Source organism: Ctenocephalides felis, unplaced genomic scaffold (genome assembly GCF_003426905.1).
Source record: "Ctenocephalides felis isolate EL2017-DRISC unplaced genomic scaffold, ASM342690v1 CF-g0.4_SCAFFOLD_01886, whole genome shotgun sequence".
Classification (NCBI taxonomy): Eukaryota; Metazoa; Arthropoda; class Insecta; order Siphonaptera; family Pulicidae; genus Ctenocephalides; species Ctenocephalides felis.
In genome coordinates this window covers 75,113,987-75,139,965 of record NW_020538040.1, presented here as the reverse complement: position 1 = coordinate 75,139,965, position 25,979 = coordinate 75,113,987, and the positions used below count along the sequence as shown (strand labels likewise).

Genomic DNA, 25,979 nt, shown 5'->3' with positions numbered 1-25,979 from the left:
TTTTTGACTGCCAAATGGCATTATTTTTTACTTTTTTTTGAGAATCCATAACCGCTAAACCTGCCTTTCCAAAAATTTGAACATTTCTCCGTTTAGTCAATATAAGTAAAATGTTTTTTGAATTATTTAAATCAAACGTTTCGTTCTTTTAAAAACTGAATTACCATTTTCGGTTCTTTTTGCCCCGTATCTTAGAAACGGCTAGACCTTCAGAATCCTTTGAAACGTAAAAATATATAAAAATTTACATTTTCGTTTTTTTGGGATTACTATAACTTATCCTACGGGAAGATAAAAATATGTTTATGTCTGCTATATAACTTTCTTGCATTTCTACTAGTTTTTCTTCAATTTAGCATGAAATTGTATCATTCGTACATTTGTACTTAATGTAATGTAATGTAACTTAAATAATAAAATGATTCAATGGCAATCGCCCCATATGAGAAATAATTTACTACATATGCTACCATGTAGCCCATACACTATCTAGTAATGCAAAGCAATCAAAACTATATTATATTCATTTTATATACCAATGAATCATAACCACTGTCATTAACACTTTATTTGGCAACCGCTGTCAGACGCCAAGAGTGTCTCCGATCCTTGAGACAAGTAAAAGGGAGTTCCTCCGTACTACATAACCCTCGTGAATCCGACTCGTGGATTTATGCAATAAATATGATTTATTGGAAATTACCCGCCAAGAAAATATATAAGAAAACAGCACGACCGCTGTGTCACCACACAGCGAATTGTATAATCCTTGTAGGCACATGCAGAATTTAATTAGATACTATATATAGGATTCGGGATGAAAATCCTAGATGTATATCAAGTTATAGTCAGACTTGTGGAGACGACTTTAAGTAGGTATGGTATATATACTACTCATCGGGGGCTGTTATAGTTATATTATTATTTTATAAATATGTATTTTTTAAATATACCGCAATCGGAACTGAAGAGAAACTTTGTAAATTCATGGCTTATTTTAGAAAGCAAACCATCGATTTTCCAATCTACATAAAAATAGATGTATGTCTGTATATCTGTCTGTTTGTGTGTTCCCGAAATCGTCTGAATACTCACACATACACATACATCAATTTTTTCTAAGGTATGCCAAAATGTAAAAATGTAAAGCGTAAAAATATATAATTTTTTTTATTTTCGATTTTTTTTTTGCGATAAATATAACTTACCCTACGGGAAGTTAAAATTATGCCATAAAAACTGTTCTTATCATTTAAAATCTAATATTATTCTAAATCTAATACAAAAAATAAGGTAAATCTTACAAAAAGTTTTGCTTTATTATTATCAAATATTCAAGTTTATTAATTTTCATACCATTTTTCTAAACTTTTGCCAAGTTATAAAAACATTATGTATTTTATATTAAAAATTTTTTAGATTTATTCAAATGATAATGTATAATTTACATACAATATCATCAAAACCCGTGAGTCATTTGTATATTTTAAATGGTTTAATTTTCGCTGGTTTAAATTTTGAAACACGAAGAATAATGGCAAATCCGAATGCACAAGCTTTTATTATTTTATTAGGTAAAAAGAACATTTGCTAATTTTCTTAATGACAATATTAATGAAAAATATTCCATTGTTCGACCTCTGATACGGCTTATATAAAATTATACGTCTATTAGCAAATAGCAGATTGCAAAAGATGTGGCCTGAATCGACTTAATAAATTTGAAAATGAAGTTTTCACTTTCACTAAAATCTAGTCAATGCGATTTCTAATTGATGTCTTTCGAACAACTTTATATATCTGTATTTGCATGAATTATAGTGCACAAATACGGCATTGTATGTCATAAAAGCGCGACCCATTACCCGTTCATTATACTAATGAACTTTTCAATCATATAATTTGTTAATTGTGAAAATTCAAACAAATTTTATTGATATAATCTTTAACTAAAATAAAAAGTAAAAATGTATCTTTTTCTCATTACCTTGTTGAAATATCACTCCAAACAACTGCATCACTGTATGTAGCTTTTATTTATTTTTTGTACTTTTTGAACAATTGATATAGATATATGGTCATTTAATGTCCTTAATATGGACATTTCTAAATTTCCCAAGGGCTCAAATGGTTCCAAATTGATAAAAAACAATTCTCTGAAAGTTTTAGCTCTTAATATTGTCTTTCAGATAGAGCGCAATTCATTCAAAGTTTTGTATGGAAATAGCATGTTAAGGACCACCTTATAATATATATATATATATATATATATATATATATATAGCCTGATATAGATATATGAAAAATCAAATAAAGAATATAAACATGTTTATAAAGAAAACGTTGGATTCAATTTATGAAAACGTCGATAAAACTATTGAAATCATTTACATAAGTCGTCATAGTTGTTAATAAATCTGTTAATAAAGTGTTAATTTTATAACAATAATCTGAATTAACTTTATTTTCTTGGATAATAATATTAATGATATTTATCTCGATCGAATTTTTTACTCAAGGTACACAATAATTAGATAGCGACAAAGCAAGGTTTATGTATAAAATAGCATATAAAATCAAAAGAGTGCTCTATAATTAGTATTAGTGGAAAAAGCGTCATGTTATTATTTGAGCATCATGTGGCCAATATTATTTCAAATCCTTAATTACCAGCAGCAATTAATCTACAGCAAATATTAATTCCGTATTACAATGAACAAATATTAATCAACAATCAGATTATACTGCTTTGTTGTGTTGAATGAACATGGAATTGTTTCATATATTGCTATTGCATATTTGTACAATCGCAATCGTTGTTCAACAATGTATATGATTAAACTTAACTCTTTCATTTTATTCGGATAATTAATGACTATTAATCATATCAATGTTTGAGATAACAAATTTACTGAACAATTAATGGCTTCGTTCATATCCTTATGCTTGTTTGCATTTTTACGAAAGCAAATTTTATCAGTATTTTTATTAACATTTTGATGATATAGGTCGTGCATACCGTTCTTAATATACTTATATTTTTCATCTCACTGCAGACATTGCCAAAAGATTTACTTAATGTCTATGTAGGACAGTTGTAAATGTATTGTTGAATAAAAAAAAAAAAAACTGCAGACATACTCGTGACAATACGAGCACGAATCTGAACTAGCAGTGTATTACACCGTGCACAAAGGCAAATTGCCAAACCTTCCGGTTTTAAATAAATATAAAATACATATATTATTTCAAAATTAAATTAAAACATTTTTTTTGTAATTTTTGTTAGTAATACCTCACCTCACGTGCTTAATTCGTTCTATAATCACGATCGCATGCCGAATTACTTGTATATCGAAGCAATTTTTTTTCATATAAATATATTAAATTCTGTTAATTCATTCCAGGATAATGTTTTTTTAGCAATAAAAAGAAATGAAACGTTTATTGCTGAGATCAAATACCAATAATATAGTGAATTACTAAATAAAAAAAATAACTAAATTTTTAATATTATAGTTCTTTTAAAAAACATCCTCGTCAAATCCAGTACTTCCACACCTTGGTCATATTTTTCAATGATTTCACACTTTAATTCAAGATATATGGCTCATTCGTTTGGAACCATGATTATAAAGGTAAATATTTTTAACGGTATAAGAATGATAAAAGAACGAATACGTAGAAGAGCCAGTGAACTATTTGACTAACTTGTTTTCTCAGAGCTAGAATTTTTTTTTAATGATATTTTATTATCGACCCATAAGAAAGTACCATTCTGAAACTCATTCCGCGGTTGCGTCATCATCCCTTTAATTTGTGAGAATGTCGAAAACAAAAATTGTTCATAACTTGCTCCCACAAGGCTTAAATTTTGAGGGTGTATTCTTTCAAATGTTCAGAAAGCATATGTAAAAAGCCAGCCCATTCTGGCGGTTGCAAGGGTCTGCCAGTCGAGTACATAATAATCAAGACGCGCAAGGGTGTGGGCGCATTGTCATACATAATTGACTATATACGCCATTTTGAAGGTCTTTTTGAAAACATCCGATATACCAAACTTCAACTTTGTATCTCACCTTATGGCCGAGATATCATAGAAAATATGCCAAATTATACTTATATATGCTAAATTATAATTATAGTTTTTTATTATAATTTTTTACGAGTGACGCTGTATTACGTTTTTGATTTTCATTAAATTTTGATTTCGACGACATAACTTTAAGTGACATTTGACGTTACGTAAATTACATGGTTGTCATACAAGACAATACATACACGTCACAAGACGATCTCTCCAATAAATAAATGTTTCTTTTAATATTTATTCAGGGCAGTTACTATCAATACTATCATTCCGTTTCGCCTTGACGTTAAGTTCTGGGACATTGGGACTGAGGAATATATTGGAAGTTAGAACAACTTAAAATGTAGGTATGAAGAATTACTTAATTAATAAACTGTTCGAATTATTAAATTTTTATGAAGTTCATATTTTTAGGAAAATTATTTAATATATAAATTTACATTTTCAATGATAGCGCTTCAGCAATTAAATTTTATCTATTCAAAATACTATTGAAACGTTTGTATCAAACTTGTACAATGATGGGACGAGTATATACGTGCGCCAGGCAGAACACAATTTGGCACGATACTCCCATTCATCATTTTTCGTATATATATAAAATCCATTTCAATTGTCACTATACTAAATCAAAACTTCAATGTTTATATTTCCCCTATATAAGCATATATTTTCTTTACACGTTTCGAATGCAGAATGCGCTATTTGTGCAATTGTACAGTGCCACATGATTGCGACAATTTTACGGTTTCTGAATTTGAGCAAAACATCGAGGCAGGCAAAGCAGTTATTATGGATTTTGTGAAAGGGGTTCAATATATATCACTTCGGGGGCTGTGTGTGTTGCAAATTCAAACTTGAACTCTGCACCAGAATCATTTTTGTCTGTTCAAATAGTATCGACTACTACAATTTACAATCAAAAGTGTTCCGTTAGCTTCAACAAGCAATTTATTGAAACCATCATTAAAAAATAATACTCTAGTATTATACTTGAGCTGATTAATTTAATTTTTAAATTGTGAACAAGAACTGTAATTGTAAAATATATATGTACAGTGACTCACGAAATTGATCAAATCGCATATGATTAGCAGTTGATAACATGTTTTTTTACATCAACATACTTAAATTACAAAACCATTGCTGCTAAAATACTACTCAGGAGTAGAATGAACATACAAAAGTAAAAGTTAATATAATTTTTTTTATTTAAAGAAAAAACAATTTATCCTTTTTATTACCTCATAAGCTAGTAAGATAAAATTAGCAAAATCGATCCGGACTACAACAGGTCCTCATTTATTACTTATTTTGTACTAATTTGTACCACAAAAAAAATTTTGTACCACGTGCGGTTAAAAAAAACACGTGGTGCTGCTAGCTACCAAGACTACTTTTTGTTTTAGAAGAAAAAATAAATGAAACGGAATTCTATTAATTCAAATTTGTACTACCAAAATTAAACCGGAAAAAATCGAAAATGGCTACCAAAATCAGTACCCCATAATGGCCGGACCGCCCTAATATGAGATGTTTTGTGAAGAAGGCATATAGTGCAGAGAAAAAGCCTGTATTTTGAAGTAAAAAAAAACAAAATTAATTTTTGATAAAATATTTGTTTGAAGTATATTAGAACCTAAGTCAGAATTACAATTAAAATCTGAATTATTTTCGATATTGAAAAAAAATGTTTTTTCCAAAAGCAATTATTTTGTTGAAACAAGCAGAAACCTCTTTGAATCATTCAAATCGGACGCTTAATTTTCTCAAAAACTGCCATTTTTTGCACATTTAGCTCTGTATCTCCGAAACCGCTAGACCTGCCTTTGCCAAAAACTAATCACCACTTATCTCCATCATTACGAATGGAATGTTTTTTGGATCATTCAAATCCGATGCTCCGATCTCTCAACAATTCGATTTCTATTTTTTGCATCCTTTGCTCCGTATCTCGGCTGGAACTACCTTTGCCAAAAACTAATCACATCTCACTATCAATAGGAATCGAATGTTTTTTAAACCATTCAAATCGGTTGATCCCGAAAACGTGGACGAAAAATTGTATCCATACATACATACATACACGGTCCAGTCGTTTTTGAGAAAACGTCAATTTACGGCAAAAAATGTGTTCACATACACGCACACACATACACACACACACATACTTTTTCCAATTTTGATCTCATTCGATTCAAATCGGCTTGAAACGTCGAGAAAACATAAAATTAGCGAATCTTTTTTTTATGAAAACATAAACTTCTCCTTCGGAAAGTTAATAACAACAAATATTGAATAAATTGTAAATAAAGCACAAAAAATCTAAAACTATATCCAGTGATGCAGCTTTTTATAGGGACGATAATAATTTAACATACTTACATTGTAAAATTTTACTACTTAATTTAATTAAATACTTTGTTGATGTCTGGAGTTATCTTGGATTTGACTAATAGTAATAATGCAACTTAGAAAGATCTTTGAAAACTATGACAGAGATTTGGTAAACCGTTCATTAAAAATTGTTGTCCTACAAACTCTCAAACTAAATCTAGATCTGTTATTATTTATCTTATTAAAACTGTTATTACTTCCAAACTTGCTAACTCAATTGCTTCGTATTTCAGTAAATCATCAGCTAAGTGTTTACATACCGAATCTTTGCACAAGCACAATATTTAAATGTAATTCGATTTATGTTTGCTAACATGTAATTGTACTGAGAGCACTGAAATTATTTTACAGACAATTGTAAGGTTGTAAGAAAAGCACACAGTAGCATCTTCGTACTTTTAATCGGATTATGAATCAGGACAGCATTTCAAATAAATTGCCTGTCATGAGTAAACACAATAAATAAATACGCAGGAATAATTAAATCGTACTATTTGCTCGTTCTTAACAAGGAAATCAAATAAAACCAAAAATGCTATGAATAATATTCAAGTCGCTATCAGAATTCAACTTTTGCGTCTCATTCAACTTTGCGACGTTAATTGACTCAAAGAATTTTATGTCATGCTAGATTATGTATTTGTATTCTATCTATTTATAGGTAAACCTACAAAAATCATATATATATATATATATATATATATATATATATATATATTAGGGTGGTCCTTAAAATGGTCATTTTCGAATTTTCTTGCTCCCAGGGGCTCAAATGGTTCCAAATAGATAAAAAATAATTCTCTGAAAGTTTTAGCTCTTAATATTAACGTTTAGATAGAGCGCAATTCAATCAAAGTTTTGTATGGAAATAGCATTGAAAATTTTTCAAAAGTATTAAAAATGTTTTTTAGATGTAATTTGGCAAACAAATGAATGAATAAAACTCATTTATTTGTCGCTAAGTTATACCTAAAACATTTTTTTTTAATTTTCAAAATTTTTTCCATGCTCTTTCCATACGAGGTTTGATTGAATTGCGCTCTATCTTCACGTTAATATTAAGAGCTAAAACTTTCAGAGAATAGTTTTTTATCAATTTGGAACCATTTGAGCCCCTGGGAGATAGAAAATTCGAATATGACCATTTTAAGGACCACCCTAATATATATATATTGAAATGAAATAGTGGTATTGGTAGTATGGTTCGGGTATGGGTTGGAGGTCCGTTTGTTGAAGATCCACAGTCCGGGATATTGGTTACTGTAGTAGCTTCTTTATGCGATATTGTAATAATGTCCGTCCAACCTTTCCTGATGCCTTGGGTCGAGCAGTAGGAATATTATTTGATCGACTGGTTTGATGCGAGTTCTCTTCAGATTAATGGGTCCTTTCAATAAGGTATTCGCTGGAAGAGACAAACTTCTGGTTCCAATAAAAATCCACTTGTAATATTTTACACTGTATTTATTGCTTTACTTCACAGACATAATCTCCACTTAGATTATTTAAGACTACTCTAGACTAGACATTATGGCTAGACTTTTGCCTAAGCCATCACTGCTAAACTCTTGTCTAAGACATCACTAGCCAGACTTTTGCCTAAGGCATCACTAGTTAATACAAATAATTCTGACTCTATATATTATACATTGTACGTGTCAATTCTAGGAATGGCGTCTTCCGCGTTCATGTAAAGATCTTGTACTTTGATCAACATTGAACAATGAATTCATATTTTTATTAAAAGCACGTATGATTACAGAACAATATATATATATATATATATATATATATATATATATATATATATATATATATCGTCGAGATAAATGAAACAATAGATAATAAAATATTTTGTGTGTTATCATTCAGCATTTTTTTGATGTTTTAACTGTATCTAAAATAATTTTTACAAAATTAAAAAAAAAAATTAAAATATATTATAAATTAAAAGATGTCTCAACGTCGAACAAAAAATTTAAATCATATATGCATATATATATATATATATATATATATTGTCATGAATTCCATTTCATTTGTTACTGCTCTCCTTAATCATACTCTAATTTGTTATTAATTGTTTGTACGTTTGCAGTATTTCTACAACCGTACCGTGACGTCGTGTTCCTGTAAGAGACTGATTACTATTACAAAACTATCAATATATATATATATATATATATATATATATATATATATTGATAGTTTTGTTGACGTTGCTACATATTTGAAATATTTTGCAGCCCAATCGTCAAATGAAAAAAAGGGTAAAACAGAAAAAAAATTCATTCTATTGAACGTTTCGACACTTAATGTGTGGCATCATTCAGTAATCTAAAAAAAACATTACATATATATATATATATATAAGTATATATATATATAAGTATATATATATATATATAAGTATATATATATATATATAAGTATATATATATATATATATATATATATATATATATATATATATATATACAAAAGCATAAAAAGCAAAATTACGATTCATCGTTTGCCAACATTTCTACTGGTAATAACATGCTATCGTATAGCGTTAGCGAATTTTATTTACGTTTGAATGCAATATTACCTTCTATAATCTAGATTAAAATTAGTTCACTGACAGGTTAACATCTAAGAAGTGGATCTTTATGAAGCCAATAAAGCTTGATTGTAGTGTGAATAGAGATTTATTGAAGAAAGACGAGAGCTACTTAATGATCGATCGATGTGTTTATTGAAGAGCAAACTAAACATTTCGTATTAACCCTATGTGTTCAAGGATTCAATTTACTGCCTAATGGCAAACTCAATTTTAGACATCATGCAATAGAATGTATTGTTTAGCTTTAATTAAATAAGTTTATATAAGATGTTTGAATAAAATCAGGTAATATAAAATTATACTTTGGAATTTTCTTTTCGTTTTGAGGGAACCAGTAACATTTAAAATTACGCCTGATTATTTAAAAAAAAAACATGTAATATTTTCTTTCATGGGAAAAATGAGTAATAAAATATAATTTTTTCATTATTTTCATAAGCGCGCACTAACGCTTCTGTTTGTAATATCATTCAACCAGTTTACTGTGTCGCTCATATCGAACAGTGTGTACAGCTTTATGTCATCCGAATCGAGTTCATGACGAGTATCTTCGTCAATCGCAGAGTAATTTGCGATGGTTAGATATCGGAATAAACATATTTATAAAAACTTATTTTACAAAATTGAAAAATTATATTATTACATTTTACTTTGTTAAACATAAGATTATATACGTATTAAGAAGAGAAACTAAGAATGAATTTAATTTGTTAGATAAAAATAAAAAACTAATACTAAAATAAACAGTTCAATATATTATTTAAAAGTATAATATATATATATATATATATATATATATATTATAAAATTTAATGATATATTATAGATAATAATAGAAAATGCATATAAATTGTGAATCCAAACTTCCCATTTCCAAAAATAAATATAAATGACGTGTATATACTTGGCACCGCGATGGTGGAAATTGGCAAAACTGATATGACCTGATTTTTTGACGATTTTTTTGCTGTCGATTGGTGCAAACTAAATTTTTTTTGCTCTTTTCGTTCTCGAGATAAATGGGTGGGGCCAAATTCGGTGCTAACTATATATATAGTCAGCATCGACCCCTTTAAAAATGCAAAAAAATTAAAATTTCTTTTCACCATCGTTATCAGTTATTTTTTTGCTGTCAAATGATGCAATTAATTTTTGGAAAAGTTTTGCCCATCATAGATTTTCACGCATAGGAAAATTTCCAAATTTGCCAATTTAAAAAAATTGACAATTTTGAAAATGCCCAATTTTTTTGCTCGCTTACTTAAATATAAAACAAAAAAAAATTTTTCAAAAAATTTATTTTTTCACCCCTTTTTTAGAGGGGTTGCCAATTTTTTGGGGTGTCCACAGGTCACGTTTTCAAAAATTTAAAAATTGTTTCGGAATCTGTGATTTTTTTGCTCTGCGATACAAAAAAGAAAAATTAAAAAAAAAAGTTTTAATTTTGATTTTTTTCGTAGTATGAAAACGAATTGCAATCCGCTTTAAATGTGCTTATTTTTTTTCCAACAAAATCATCAACACTACCTTTACAAAAATATGTGCTCGACAGGAATTAATAGTTTCATACAATTTTTATATAAATTTGTTAAAACGTAACAGGAATCGCTGTGCATATATATAGCCGTCTCACTCGCTTAATGGCGTATAGCTTTCTCACTCGCTCATCATCGAGAGACCCAGTGCGTAGAGACTCGCTACGCCGTAGAGTCTCTCGGCGGCGGGTTGCCAAAGACGCATTATTTATTTACTGAAATTACTGAAATATTGTTGACTAATTGATTCATTAAGTCTGTTTTGGGGGTAAGTAAATAAATTGAAAAGCATCGTATACTACGTAGTACTTATGGACGCAAACTATTCGTTTTTATGCTACGGAAAAAATCAAAATTAAAATTTATTTTTTTGAATTTTTCTTTTTTGTATCGCAGAGCAAAAAAATCACAGGTTCCGAAACAATTTTTAAAATTTTGAAAAAGTGACCTGTGGACACCCAAAAAAATTGGCAACCTCTCTGAAAAGGGATGAAAAAATGAATTTTTTGAATTTTTTTTGTGTGTTATATATTTAAGTAAGCGAGCAAAAAAATTGGGCATTTTCAAATTTGTCAATTTTTTAAAATTGGCAAAAATGGGAATTTTCCTATACGTGAAAATGTATGATGGGTAAAACTTTTCCAAAAATTAATTGCACCATTCGACAGCAAAAAAATTACTGATAACGATAGTAAAAAGAAATTTTAATTTTTTACCATTTTTAAAGGGGTCGGTGCTGACTATATATATAGTTAGCACCGAATTTGGCCCCACCCATTTATCTCGAGAACGAAAAGAGCAAAAAAAATTTAGTTTGCACCAATCGACAGCAAAAAAATCGTCAAAAAATCAGGTCATATCAGTTTTGCCAATTTCCACCATCGCGGTGCCAAGTATATACACGTATATAAATGTTTTGCCCAAAAATATTAGCCTAATTTTGGAGATCAACAATATGATTTGACTTAATATTGATTTCATTTATTTGCATAATAATTTTCAAAGCTCAATCAATTTTACTCTTCATTCACCGAGCGAATCTAAAATAATATTATTTTGAAATGACTATTATTTTGAATTTTTTTTGTTTACGGTGCAATTGCAGAATGCAAGCAAGCTATGTAAAATTCTCCATTCTGGAAACAATAAAATTATCTGTCATTTAGTTTGTATAATTTTAAATTGTTTTTTTTTCTAATTTTATTTCAATTGTATCTCAACATTTAAACTTGTTTATTATTATTTTATAAAATGAATAATCGGGATATGATGGCAGAGTCTGAGGAACTTGTTCAACATTTCTGTTACTTCTTCTTATTTGGTATACTATCAGTAACGATATTTAGTACCATCTCATATTTTAAGTTAGGATATATCTGGCCTGACGACGATCGTAACGAACAAGTATGTAGCGATTTACTTAAATATATGTATATATATATATATTTTATATATATATATATATATATATATATTTATATAGAAAAATCATTTATTGTGAAGAATACTGATTCAAATTATTTCAGGTAGCCGAAGATTATGACCCAGATATTTATGGAGAATATTATTCATTTGAGGGTAAGTTATTCTTTACAAGCAATCGTTACCATGTGTATGGGGTAAAAAGGACTAGATGATAAATTTTTGAAAATCAGCAATAAACGCATTTCTACAATGATGAATTAGCTGGGAGTTTTACTGAACCTAGTCAGATAGTTGTTTGTTTGATATCTGCTATCTGTTGTGATATAGCTGGTTTTGTTTTCACAAGTCAAAGTGGACCTTTATGCCCCGTTATACTCTACATACATATATAATATATATATATATATATATATATATATATATATATGTATACTATAAAATACTATAATCAATAAACTTATGCTGGGATATGAGCATGATTTATTAGTTAGATAAAAATAAATTTTCAAAATGTAGTTTAGTCTTTCCGAAACTATCTTGTTTAAAACGTTGTAGATACGAATAACAAATAATATACAAATTAATACAGATTGTGGAGCATGTACCAATCTCTGGTTACACTTTAACAAAAAGTGCATGTATTTAATAAAATGCATCGCAATATCATATTCATAATTAGTTGCACTAATATTTGAGTTGCATAATTTAAACTTGCCTTAATAATACGTGCAATAAAAATATATGAAAATATATTGTATCAAAATTTAATTTAACTTTGTGTGTAGGATATTATTATGATGAAATCTCAGAGGAAAACCAAGACGCCTTGCCAGACCAAGATGAACGAAATTATCATGAGAACGAATTTCAATTGGCAGAAAATGTAGAATTCGTCAACTTCTTTATAAGATGTATTTCTTTAATAATTATTTATGGCAAGGTCTTGTTGTAAATATAATTATCCTTTACAACCAATATAAATTTCTGCCAATTAATGATTAATATTTGCGTAATTTATTCAAAAGTTGTTACAATACTATATATGTATATATATACATATATATATATATATATATATATATCATATTACAAACAATATAAATAATTTACCATCCGCCTATTTATCAGATGACTACTTTATTTATTTTATTAAGATACCAATACAAGAACATAATCTCTAATGATTAAAAAACATCATGTTGATATGATGTTGGTGATAAATATTTCGGATAAAAATGTAATTATGCCACTTTTTATTAACTTTCCGTAGGGTTAGTCATAGTAATTGCAAAAAATTGAAAATAATTTTTTTTATATATCTTTACGCTTCAAAGGTTTCCTAACATTTTGGCATACCTTGGAGAAAATGAATGTATATATGCGGATACAAATTATCGTCGACGATAGAGAGAGAACACGAATCAACCAATTTGAATGATTTAAACAAATATTCGACTCCTATTAATAAGGGAACGTGCTGATTAGTTTTTGGCGTTATGCGCTTCGATATTTGACAAAAAAATAATTCTTTTTTAAAAAGAATTAATTTTTGGTACAGGAAGTTCCAGCAATTTTGATTAAGGCGCGATGACCTAATGTTATAAAAAATATCAAATAGATAGATGCAAACTAGTCGCATATCTTTTCTCTCTCGGGTAATTTATTAATTATTAACGAATATCTCTGCCTCGTTTTCATGCATATGCACGTATGTCGCTCTGTGTACTTCGTGACGTCGCCTGGCACATGACAGCAGCTTAGAACTTCTTAAACTTTCTATCATAATCCCCTCATTATGGAATAACAAGCTATGTCAACAGGCTCCTGTCAAGCGAACACTGCTACGAATGTTTTATTACAGAAGATAGAGTTATATGACAAACATCTAGCATCTCACACTGTTTGGACAAACTCTCATTAGTAAGATATTGCTTGAAGTGTACATATTTCAAATTAAAAGCATAAAAAACTTGTATAGGGCATAGCGTGGCTTATAGGTTTGCGGGTGTGAAAGTCCAAAAAATTATCTCAAAATAAGCAGAACAACGTGTTTTTGCACACTTTTTTTTAAAGAAGCACGTTGCCGTCAATCGGCTGAAATCAGTAGATACTCGACCGTATAAATATTTTAACATTCTTAATTTAACTGAATTAAGTGAACAAGAAGAAAAGAAAAGTGTTGACAGCAGTGATTCAGAGGTATATATATATATAATATATATATATATATATATATATATATATATATATATATATATTAGGGCGGGTCGATTTTAAGGTCACTTTAGGTACATACTATTTTCAAATTTTTAGGGATCAAAATAAGATACTTTACTAAAGCCATATTTCTAAAATAAATTCTGATGTCGCGTGCATTCATCCAAAGATAAGAATTAAATTTTTAAAAATCACTTAGGGGGGTCCAAGAGATCCCAACACTGGTACCAAATGTTGTGGATTCGCCGTTGCCAACAATTATGTTGCGTCACGCCAACGATGTCAACATTTATAATTAGGTTCTTCTGCTGCTAACATTTAAGCCTTTATTACTGTGGAAATATTTAATTAAACATTTGAAGACGTTTATTAACTTTATTTACTTCATTATTCGGTTACACTTGATTACAACTTAATACACAATTAATATATTGAAGTGAAGACTGATGTGAAGTGATTGAAAACTAGATTAGGAATGAACGCTGGTTTCGTCATCCTCAGGCTTTTATAATCTCTGATGATGACGTAACCATCCTTCTAGAAATATTCGTTAGGAATGATTCATTCTTATTTATTTGAGACACAGTTTGTGGTTTTGTCGTCGAAGAAACGGTTAACAGGCTTGCACGTGCACTTTATCTTTGCATACTTTGTTGCAAGTCTATGAGTCATGCTAACTGCGTTGTTCATATTGACTGTTATATAGAATTTATATTATTTATAATTATTACAAAGGGGTGGATAGCACTACATTACATACGTCATTACAGAAGAATTATATATATATATATATATATATATATATATATATATATATATATATATATATACATATACATATACAAGAGTAATAATTGTAATACTTAATGTTATTATAATGTAAAAAAAATTATTACATCTGATTGTTTTACAACTTCCTGAAACAAGGGAATGATCATACACATCGGAATGTTGAGATTTTGTATGTTCCGTCGAAATAACATTATATTATTAGGCTTAATGTAAACAGCAAAGCTTATTCGCTTCTGTTTCTTCGCATTAATTCAGAATGCGACGCGGAGGGGACTTATGTAAAGTTGATGGTGATCTAAAATATTGATGTGATCGAAAAGAGCAAGCGTATCGCACAAGACTGCTTAAATCATTACAAAGCACAGAGACAATAATATATATAAAAACACACTGCACACGCATATGAGTATCTTTATAAACAATTTTTTTTATAAATTGGTGAGTTCCGTTAAACCCCTCTGGTCACAGAAGGTGTTATAGGGGTTCAGTTGGAAGTGTGTTTTTGATTTACCTACCATTCTGATTCAACCCGATAGAAGTTAATGACAGAATATTCTATTTTCTATTACACCGGTGTTCAATAACCCGTTTCTAAAACATTTTTATATCAGTAATTCATTCGCAGTAGGGAGGACTGGGAACGGTTACGCCAGGGTACTATACTGATTTTGAGATAAGGTCCAAAGGGAGAAAGATGAAGTATGTTTGTTTGAACAAGTTTCCAGTCAGTTTGAACTGTTTTCAGTCAATGCCTCACATTAACATAATCATTGACCGCATGCTTTTAAAAAGTCGAAAGTAAGTTTTCATGTTTGAATATTCTTTTAATAATAATATAACTTTTAATAATAATATTTTAATAGTAATATAACTTTTAAAAATGAATATAACTGTTAATTGTGTACAGATAGATCACTTTATTTTGCTGTGAGTTGAACACTAATAAATATTTATCATCAAATAGTTTTTGCTTACAATTGGATAGTTTAGCTCAGCCATAATGATCATTTTTTTCAAATGTGTGCGTTGGATACGGCAGTGACAAATTTTTTTGGTTATTTCTTTATAGTCAGAAAACTTTTAGTGCTCATGCGTACTAAAAGTTAATGCGTCCTGGGTGCCAACATATTCACAACTGTTTCGTCATCTAGCCTTCGAAAAACTTCTGTTTGCGAAATAAGTCTTTTGTCTCAAACATTGAGTTAAAGTGCTAGCTTGACTTCACACGACTGTAGATAAACAGAGGGTATAAAGAATCACTTTTCGATTGTTCTAGTCGATCGATTTAATAAATACTAATGGTTTCCGACGGAAGCGAATCGTGCGAGGGATTTGCGTTTCAGTTCTCGAAGGCATTCGGAATCAGAAAAAGCAACCGCCGACCGAACATGTTCCAGGAAATGGAGCTACTATCGTCAGAATTGGCCGCTTTTGTGACTTTGCGCTCAGAGACGCTATTGCGATAGTTGAATATGTGCCGTTTACTTCTTCATTTCTATTCTGATATATAATATTATATAAACTCATGTACTACATTTTGTCACTGCTATTTTTTGTACTTTTGCTCCGAATCTTTGAAACGGTTGGGCTTGCTATTGCTAAAAACTAATGTTTTCTGAATTATTCTAATAGGATGCTTCCTTCTATCAAAAACTACTATTTTTTGCATTTTTTGCATTTTTTGCCACATTTCTCCGAAACAGCTGAACCAAAATCTAATCAGCACCCCGTCAATACGAATCTAATATTTTTTGAATCATCAAAAATCTAATCAATCGATCATTCAAATTCTAAATTATAATAAAATTGTATCCAAACATACACATACAGATATAGTACCATTTTTTATGATGTCAGAAGCCAAAATGTTCACAAGCCTTTGGAATATAAAAATATGCAAAAAAATCATTTTCGATTTTTTTGCGATTACTCTACCTTACTCTATGGAAAATTAAAAACGGTTTTGAAACATATGAACTTAAAAATGGTTATTTTGATAAAAAATAAGATTTTTTTTAAAGTTTGAATTTGTTGTTTATTTTTTACTAGATTTATAATAATATCACAGAAATCATAGGAATAATTTTCAAAGCTTTATTTTTGTCGAAAATTTAGACCTGTTTTTCAAATCATTTTCAACTCTTCTAAAAGCGAATCGACACTTTACACTATAAGTACAAATCGTATGTTTTTTGAATCGCTCAAGTTGGTTTATCACATTTTTTTTTGTCAAGCTTGCCAAGTTGATAGGTCTGCAACAATTATTTGTGATTACAGTGAATTATGTTGAAAATATTGTACTAGTTATAATTAAGAATATAAATCAAAACAAAAGAATTTCATGCAAGTTGTTTAAATGCCAAATGGTGGTTGTGAAAGTTTCTGATTTTAGGACAACATAAAACTTCTAGTTGGGTCACTATAACCAGATTCCTCGTACCGTTTCGAAATACCTTAAATTGATAGAATGCTCCGAACTCTAATATTATATTAGGTGTTGCATTTGAATCAATTTCGTTTCTTGGCATGAGTTTGTTCGAAAATGATCTATTTGCCAGCTTTGGGCAAAACCGCAGCTCAGAACGGTTTGTTTTTATAGCTAATACATTATTACGGTTATTATTTGCGGCAACGCCAGCCAGCCATGAAGACAATGGATCGATAATCGGTTCGAGATCTATTCTCGAATTGATATTAAACGGATTTTGCACATTCTTCGTCACTCGTAGGTGCATAAATTGTACTTGTCAAGTAAAATAACATTTTTAGAGTTAGCACTAATCAACATGGCTGTTTTCTGATATTCATCAGAAGTCTAACGTCTCATCTAACTGTACCACCACTCGCAACCAATATTTTCATGTAGCTTTTAAGTAGAATTTGTAGCGCTTTCATTTTTTACTGTTGAAAATTTTGAGCATATATAAATTACACTATTATGAACTATAAATAAAAAATATTTAGTTTATACAATTTTGACTTAACTTTATCGTGAAGAAGAGAAAAGTCATATCATCTTTAATGTTTGTTACGAGTTTACATCTTAATTATAACCTGATTTTATCAGAATACTAATGAGTCACTATTATATATATTGTAACTTATTATTATTAATACCAAATATATCTCACGTTATAGAAGATGAAAAGATTTAAAGCTTAGTAATGAAGTTTGTTGCAGCTATTGAAATGGAAAAAAATAGCTGCTTTACCATGCTAGTTATCGGGAATGGTAGATAAATTCAGTAAGTTATCGATTTTTTTTTAACGGGTTTAATTTTGAAAATAAAACTTCCGTATTTTTTCGAAAGAAAATGTTTCTCATTTGTTTACCTTAACGTTCTTACCAATATGCATCAAGATTGATAATCCTATAACTAGACACAATTCAAATTAGTTAATCCTGATTGAAAAATTTCAGACATTTTTAATTCAATTATTAGGTAATATTCAAATACATTTATTTTATTTGTTATGAAGTTAATAACGCCATTCCAATATCCTTCAAAATACTCTTTTGAGTATCTCTCAATTAGTTAAATTTTCTAACTGTTTTTGGTCTCATAACAGTCATATTAATGTATCTACAAAATGCTGAAATTGCAGTGAGATAAATTATTTTTGCAAACTAGGGTATGAATTTTAATTTTGCTAAATGTTATGATCCGTTTAAATTAAACTGTATAAGTACAAATCACTTTTACTGGGACGAATTAGATTGAAATTTTTCTAAGCGAATACGGTTTCTCGTTATATGCTAGAAGTTTTAATATGAAAAAAAATTCTGTCGACTTTTTAAATCTCAAATACGATTTTCAGTCAAAACCGTTATCATAAATTTTGCATAATGAAATGTCTTTTTAATTAATATAAAAAGCCGGAAAAAAATATTGCAAGAAAGAGCTGTTTTCAATATTATTAGGTAGCAATATGTTTGATAAGAAATCAAACATTCATATCTGAACTAGCGTGTTATCGAGATACGTAACGTGCATTCATTATTGCAATATGTTGAAATTACTGTTTGTACTTCAGTCGGTTGTTAGTCGGTTAGTCTATAAATCATCAAAGTTCATACTGAATCATAATTACAACTAACGTAAACGCTATAGTTTACGAGTTCAAAGTAATATGCAGCAACGTAACAATTTAGCATATTTTGATGCAAAACTCCGCCGAATCATATTTATTTAGTGTTTTGTGAGTAGGGGAGACTGGGTACGGTTGTACCACTTTTTTATGGAATGGTAGTTTGAACATTTTTCTACGTGGAAATACTGAAATTTCGTCCTTGAATACGATGAATTAGTCACATAATCAAATCATCCAAAAAGATGGCGCGTGTCACAACCGTCCATACCCAAAGACAATAGGTATGAACAACAAAATGGTTTATAACGACTTTTATTGTGAGAAATATGTAGCTCAACACAACATAATCATTTAAACAAAGCTTATGAATATAATATAACAATATATAACAAAACATAATTTTTTATACAGATTTAACTGAATCAGAAATTTTATTTCTTCTATTCAATTTCTCTCTTTTCTTTTCTTACTTAATTTTCCTACTTAAGTTTTATTTTTCTTTATCTGTTTAATATTCACCAAAAAGGTACAAGACCCACAACCACATAGTTGTGATTGAAGGCCCGATTCTGCCGCATAACAGACCAATGTTCTGGCAAGGCTCTGCTATGAAAAACTTTCCATACTAATTTGTTATGAATATTGACAAAAGCCATGTGGTTGTAGTGCAGTCTGTCATTTTTCTAAAGTTGTCATATCGAAAACCGAACCCAGAAATCGCACAAATATAAAAAAAACGATCTAAAATGACATGGTCTTTTTGACCCAGCTTCATACCATACAAGTGACGTTGCAGTTTATGTGCAATACGCCTGAATGCACAGCAAATACATGACATTTTGACAGTGTTCAGTATGATTCAGTAACATAATGTATGGAAGTTGGAGCGTAACATGGCCTTGCCAGATGGTTGGTCTGTTGCGCGGCAGAATCGCCACATGAGCTAAATTATCTGCGCAAAAAATAATTGCTGGTGATTATTAATTTACTACTAATGTTCAAGCAAAATAACAATCAAAGTAAGCTATCTTAATACAAGCACCTATTATCATTAAAAGAAATCGAACAAAGAGACTTCCTTTTGACTCTTGAAAAGTAATGCGGTCTAGAGATCATGTTAATGTAGGATGCAGACTAAATGCAATAATGGGAGCATGTTAAAACAAACAAACAAATGTCAAAATCACTATAGTTTTGCTGCTATGGCGACTTTTACTACCGTATTCTGGCACAACCGTACCCAGCCTCTCCTACTATGTACAACAGGAGTCGTCTAGCTGCTGTAATCGGGCCTAATTTGGTTCTGATTATATATAAAAATTTATCTGAAAATAAATTAATACGACGTCATTTCAATTATCAAAATTTTCTGTTTTGGTCATTCAAAATAATATTTTTTTAACAATTAAATAATACAAAGTTAATAGCGCTATGATTCACAGTCGGATTCAAAGTTATTTTTTTTTCTGAATCAATCACAACTCTTAGCCATTGTTATTTAAAGTTTTTCTTTATTTTCTTATATGTAAATTGATTTGGATTAGCAATTTAAATCGCAATATGAAATTTTTTAAGCTAAAAATTTTGATTTGCCGAAGATTGTTTCATTCAATTTTATAAAATGACAGGGCCATAAATTAGCGGAATGACTACTCGTCATTGTGCGAATTAAACATGTGGTTTTGATAGTAGTTCAAAGTTCATAAATTTGGATACAAGATACAAGTAGTTGTGCTTATGTTAATATTCTGTGGAAAATATTTAAAAAGATAAAAAATGTTTTAATCTCAGACGAAGAATAGTCAATACACATTAGCAATACTTTATTAATTATTACTTTTAATTTATACTTTAATAATTACACTTTTTTATTTCTATTACTTGTGATGTTAACATGACAAGATGTAAAACCCTCGTGTAAAAAGTTTAATAAGTGTTATGAAAATCCTTTTATATCCTAGATCCTTTTATAAATGATCTTTTTTGTCAAAGCAAAAACAAATATTTTGAAGTTTTGAAAAATAGTGAGTGAAATTAGATGAAATATGATAAATATAGTTTAAATTATCCATATTAACGTAAGCTAGTTTTTACTTCTATTTGTTTCATGGGTGATCTTGTGGAACCATTTTATCGAGAATGCGCAATTATACGCGGTACCAGCACAATTATCATAACCATCACTTGTATTAAAAAGATTATTTTCAGCTAACCATTGAAAAAGACATTCCATTATTTTGTTATAATAATTTTACGGTATACTGATAATATTGATTTTACTCCATGATTATAATTATTTATTTGTTCATTTTGGGATAATAAGTAGACTATAGAACGTATTTTCTTTTTTTATGAAGTTTTGACTTTTCCAATATCCAAAACTGAATTGATCACAGTAATATACGTATAAAATATAAGAACATGATCTTATACGATCAAACTGGGTAAGATGTGCGTTTACATGCAGCTCCTGACTCAAGTACTTCTTGTTTTATAATTGCAGTTCAAAAAGTATGAATCATATCTCCTGGAAGGAAATAAATATTTTAGCCAAATATTTAGCCTCAAGAAATAGTAGATACACAAAGTAATGTATGTAGGTAAAATATGTGGAAGTATCTTTGACAGAATCGAAAATGTATTGTACGACAACAACGCTCCAGAAAATCGATATCGATAAAAAATAGGAAAAAATGAAACAATTGATTTTATATCTCTTTGTGGTATATTGAAGCACGTAACTCTATGAAGTTATGAATGGAAAGTTGTCAAGGTATATAAGGCGATAGATGCTCAGATCTGCACATTCAGTTGTGTTCAATTCCAATAAGCGAAACACTAACTGCAATAAGGTATGTAGAGAAAAATCTCAATCGAGTTAAAAGTGAATATAAAGTAATCCGTAATGAATGCAAATCGATTGCAAAAAGTGAAATACTTCAAATATTTAATCATGTGGAAAATTAATAATTATAAAAATAGTGATTATATTACCAGTTAAATAGATAATTTAATGCTTATAATGCGGATTATTAATTAGTATTGTTAATAATGATCGATATAAATATAGTATGTGCTAGTATAAATTCAAAAACTTAATATTGTCCATACCATTTCATTTATTAAATATTTTCAGTACTACTGATGACTTTTGTTTAGTGTCGATATGTTTTGCAAAATTATAAACTATCGTATAACAACTACATATTTGAGTGTTTTTTTGTGGAATGAATCAGAATGTGAAATATGTAGCCTGATTTGTCCCTTAAATATTTTAAAATCATAAAAAGTTGATTTTTTTATTTTGGCGATTATTTATAAAAATATGTATTACTAAGATGAAACTAAATTATTTTGCAGCTTGTGAAACTAAGTAAACATTAGCAACTATATTAGAAAAAAATCAAACTCTAATGGGCATATATAAATTGCTTAGAGGAGTAATCGTAAATTGATAAGCATTTGAACTGTAACATTATTAATTACTCTTGTACTACTTTTTAAGTTTTAATTGTTATAGTTGTATTGTTAATAATTACTTTTTTTATTATTACTGAAATATTTCATCGTAGTATTACAATTATATATTTGTACTAATTTCATTTTGCTTATTTATTAACTTATTTTCATTATTAATTATATTTGCCTAAAATAATAATCAAGAGAGGGGAATCAATGATATACGGTGCTATCACTCCATGAACTTCCTTTCAGACAGAAAGATATTATATATCTTATTACTATTTACTTAGATCGATCAATAAAAGTAATTGAATAAATTAAATAATTTGTTTCTAGATGATGGTTCCAGTTATACTTCTATCACTGCTTATAAGCACGAATTTGAGTGCCGCAGCTTCCACGACAACTGTACCTTCACCGACGTCCGAAGAGGAACATCAGACATCATCCACCGTCGCAGATTTAGTCACAGCACAGAATAAAGCAAAGCGTCAACTTTATCATCTCACATACGATCATCCAGACCCTTATCAGGACGAAACGACATTCTATGCTTCAAAGCAACTTCAGCAAGCGGCAGCATCGCCGCAGCAGCAGCCGGCAGGCTTAGGATCAATGAGGCTTGAGCCAGAACTAAGAGCTAGACAGCCGGTCGCACCCGTGTATCAGCTGAGGACGAATTATTTGAATATTGTGCCACCAAATGCACCAGTTCAAAAACCACAGGTATAAAAATTTAGCCTGATGAACATTATAATTTATGGTTCTTTCCCTATAGTTGCCATAATATTATTTATCTAAATAATATTACGTAATTTTTATCAATTTTGTCATTTTATAACTTTCTTTTGATATCTTTTTATTTAGATTTACTCACAGCAAACCTCTCAATTGCCATCTATAGTTGTACCCGTAACTCAACAGCCCATCAGACAATTACCCAAATATCAATATCAGTTACCGGCAGCCACATATAAGCCACTCGCTTATTATAATTTGCAACAATATCACGCCCCAACTTATCAAAAAATCGATGGAACAAAGCCAATAGCCCTAGAAAGCCAAACAAGCTGTGCAGAAAAAAGTAATAATCAAGCGCACCTCCAACCACAACAGCAAGTTGTTGAAGAGCAATATGAGCAGTCGCCTCCGAGTGAATACCCAGCAGCGATGCTAGTAAATTTAGGCACGGCGCAGGGTCCAAAATCAGAAGCGTTAGTGCAACAAGGTCCACATCTTGCCCCTATACACGTCTATCAAGCCCCGAATGGCCAGTACAAAATTGCACCTCAGCTATATGGCGGCCCACAATTATTCAAACAAAATCCTCAGCAAATTGTACCAGCAGTAAGATTCCATTATTTGGAACATCCTAAAAAATCTAAACCAGTACAAGTTGTACTGAGAAAGAAAAATAATGAAGATGAGGAAGAGGAAGTTGTTCCAGAGAAAAAATCTCCAAAGAAGAAATACGAGGAAGTAGAAGAAGTTGATGATAGCAAAAAGCACCATTCCGATGATGACGATGATGATGATTCTAAAAGCAGCTATGAAAAAACTGATAATCGGGGAAGATCAAGCGATGACAGTTTTAAACCTTCCAAACATTACCCTTACGACGAGGACAGAAAATATTCCAGAAAGCATCACAGTAAATCCAGTAGCGGCGAATTTACAAAACATTACGGTGATGACGATGATGAAGTAATTAAAAGTAAACCCAGCAAATCATCTGATAAAAACAGAGAATACAGAAAATCATCCAGTCACCGTAGCGGTAATAATGATGGTGATGAAACCAAAAATGTAGAAGTATATAAAGAAAACCCAGTGCCAATATTACAAAAGATGCTTCCAACCGAATTTAAACAAAAAAAAGTATATAGGGAAAATTGGTATATAACGAAGAGTATACAAAACTAGAAAAAGTAGAATTATTAGATACTGATTTGTTATTTACTATGTTTTGTATGATATCACATAATTATTGTTATGTATTTTTGTAATACCTATTCTTATACAATCAAAATAAACGGAATGAAAGTTTATTGAGTTTTTTTTACAGGAAATTATCATGTGTTTAGAATGGTGGTAAATTACGTGGAGAAAGTTTGAAATCTGCTTCAGTATTTTGTGTTAAAAAGTATTATCTATACTTCGCCTTACGGGATGTTTTTTGCATAAAACAATCTGAAAGTGCGAACAATAATTCCACATTATAGCGTCTATGGCTTTGATACAGAATGGGGGATAGTACGGCCGCATATTTACGATATGTAACATTGTTCCGGAAACGTAACAGAATCAATCAATTCCTGCTATGTACGCAAAGTTAATTTAATCTCCGTATTTCAACAGAGGATAGCTATTGTATAATGTCTGTAATTTACCACTGAAATTAGAATTGTGTGCGGATATATACATATATCTACACACTCACACATACGGATGCTAAACAAGCAACATTTCTATGTATTTCAAGTAAAAAGACTCTTTTGATGGAACGTGTCTAGTTCCGAAATATCGTAATTAAACATTTTCAAAAAACTAATTGTTTTTTATATATTAGATTAATTGTTCGGAAAAGAAACATATATCACTTCATTGAAAAAATCAGGACTTATCATACTTTCACAGCACAGTCAATGCCTAAAATGCAGCAACGTAGAACAAGTTTAATATAACAGTTATTTGAAAATAAAAATCGAGTGAAAAGTGAACTAGGAAGAAAACGAATGGTAAATTAAATATAATATTCTTACACTATAGAGTTGCATTCGGGAGTGAAAAAGTAGTAAAAGATCCTACTCTAATCCAGACTTGCAGTCATTGCTATAAACTTTAACACATTGCAGAAAATAAGGGTAGTTATTATTATCCACGTATGTTCTTCATTGTTCACAAATTCATATCCAATTACATAACCTACGTAATAATATCAAATTTACAGCAGGGACGTTTTCGTCACAATGCGGCACCAAGTTGCTGGAAGATTACTCTTAAATCAGTGCCGAAAGGTAAGAATTTTTTTGTACATTTTCAATTACAATCTGTCACACTTAGGACATTCAGTAATTGTTTTGACTTAATCTTTTATTTTTTGAATAGATGGCAACCCAGTAGTTGTCCAATTCAATTATGACTAATTAACATACTCGTATTTGCTGACATTTTTATTATACCTATATATGCACGAGAGACGATTTTTACTTGAAGCTATATTTGAGATCTATAACTTCAAGAGGAAATTTGACATCAATATTGCCTGATGTCGGGTTTCGGCGGCAGCGGGAATCGAACCAGTGAACCCGGGACTAGTTGGTGCTAGCCCACGTTTGAACCGATATCGCAACCGCTGGCCAAAA

At 29.8% G+C, this 25,979-nt stretch overlaps 1 protein-coding gene and 1 pseudogene across 1 annotated transcript in view; both read left to right on the top strand.

Moving 5' to 3' along the window:
* The window catches only part of LOC113375345, a 46,250-nt pseudogene extending 34,093 nt beyond the window's left edge, over positions 1–12,157 (top strand).
* The window catches only part of LOC113375344 (myb-like protein AA), a 102,149-nt gene extending 77,612 nt beyond the window's left edge, over positions 1–24,537 (top strand). The window contains exons 2-4 of the mRNA XM_026615281.1: positions 12,154–12,205; positions 22,951–23,340; positions 23,482–24,537. Of these exons, the coding sequence (XP_026471066.1) occupies positions 12,167–12,205; positions 22,951–23,340; positions 23,482–24,537 (1,485 nt within the window). The 5' untranslated portion in view covers positions 12,154–12,166. The remainder of the gene's footprint in view (positions 1–12,153; positions 12,206–22,950; positions 23,341–23,481) is intronic.
* Positions 24,538–25,979: the final 1,442 nt, after the last annotated feature.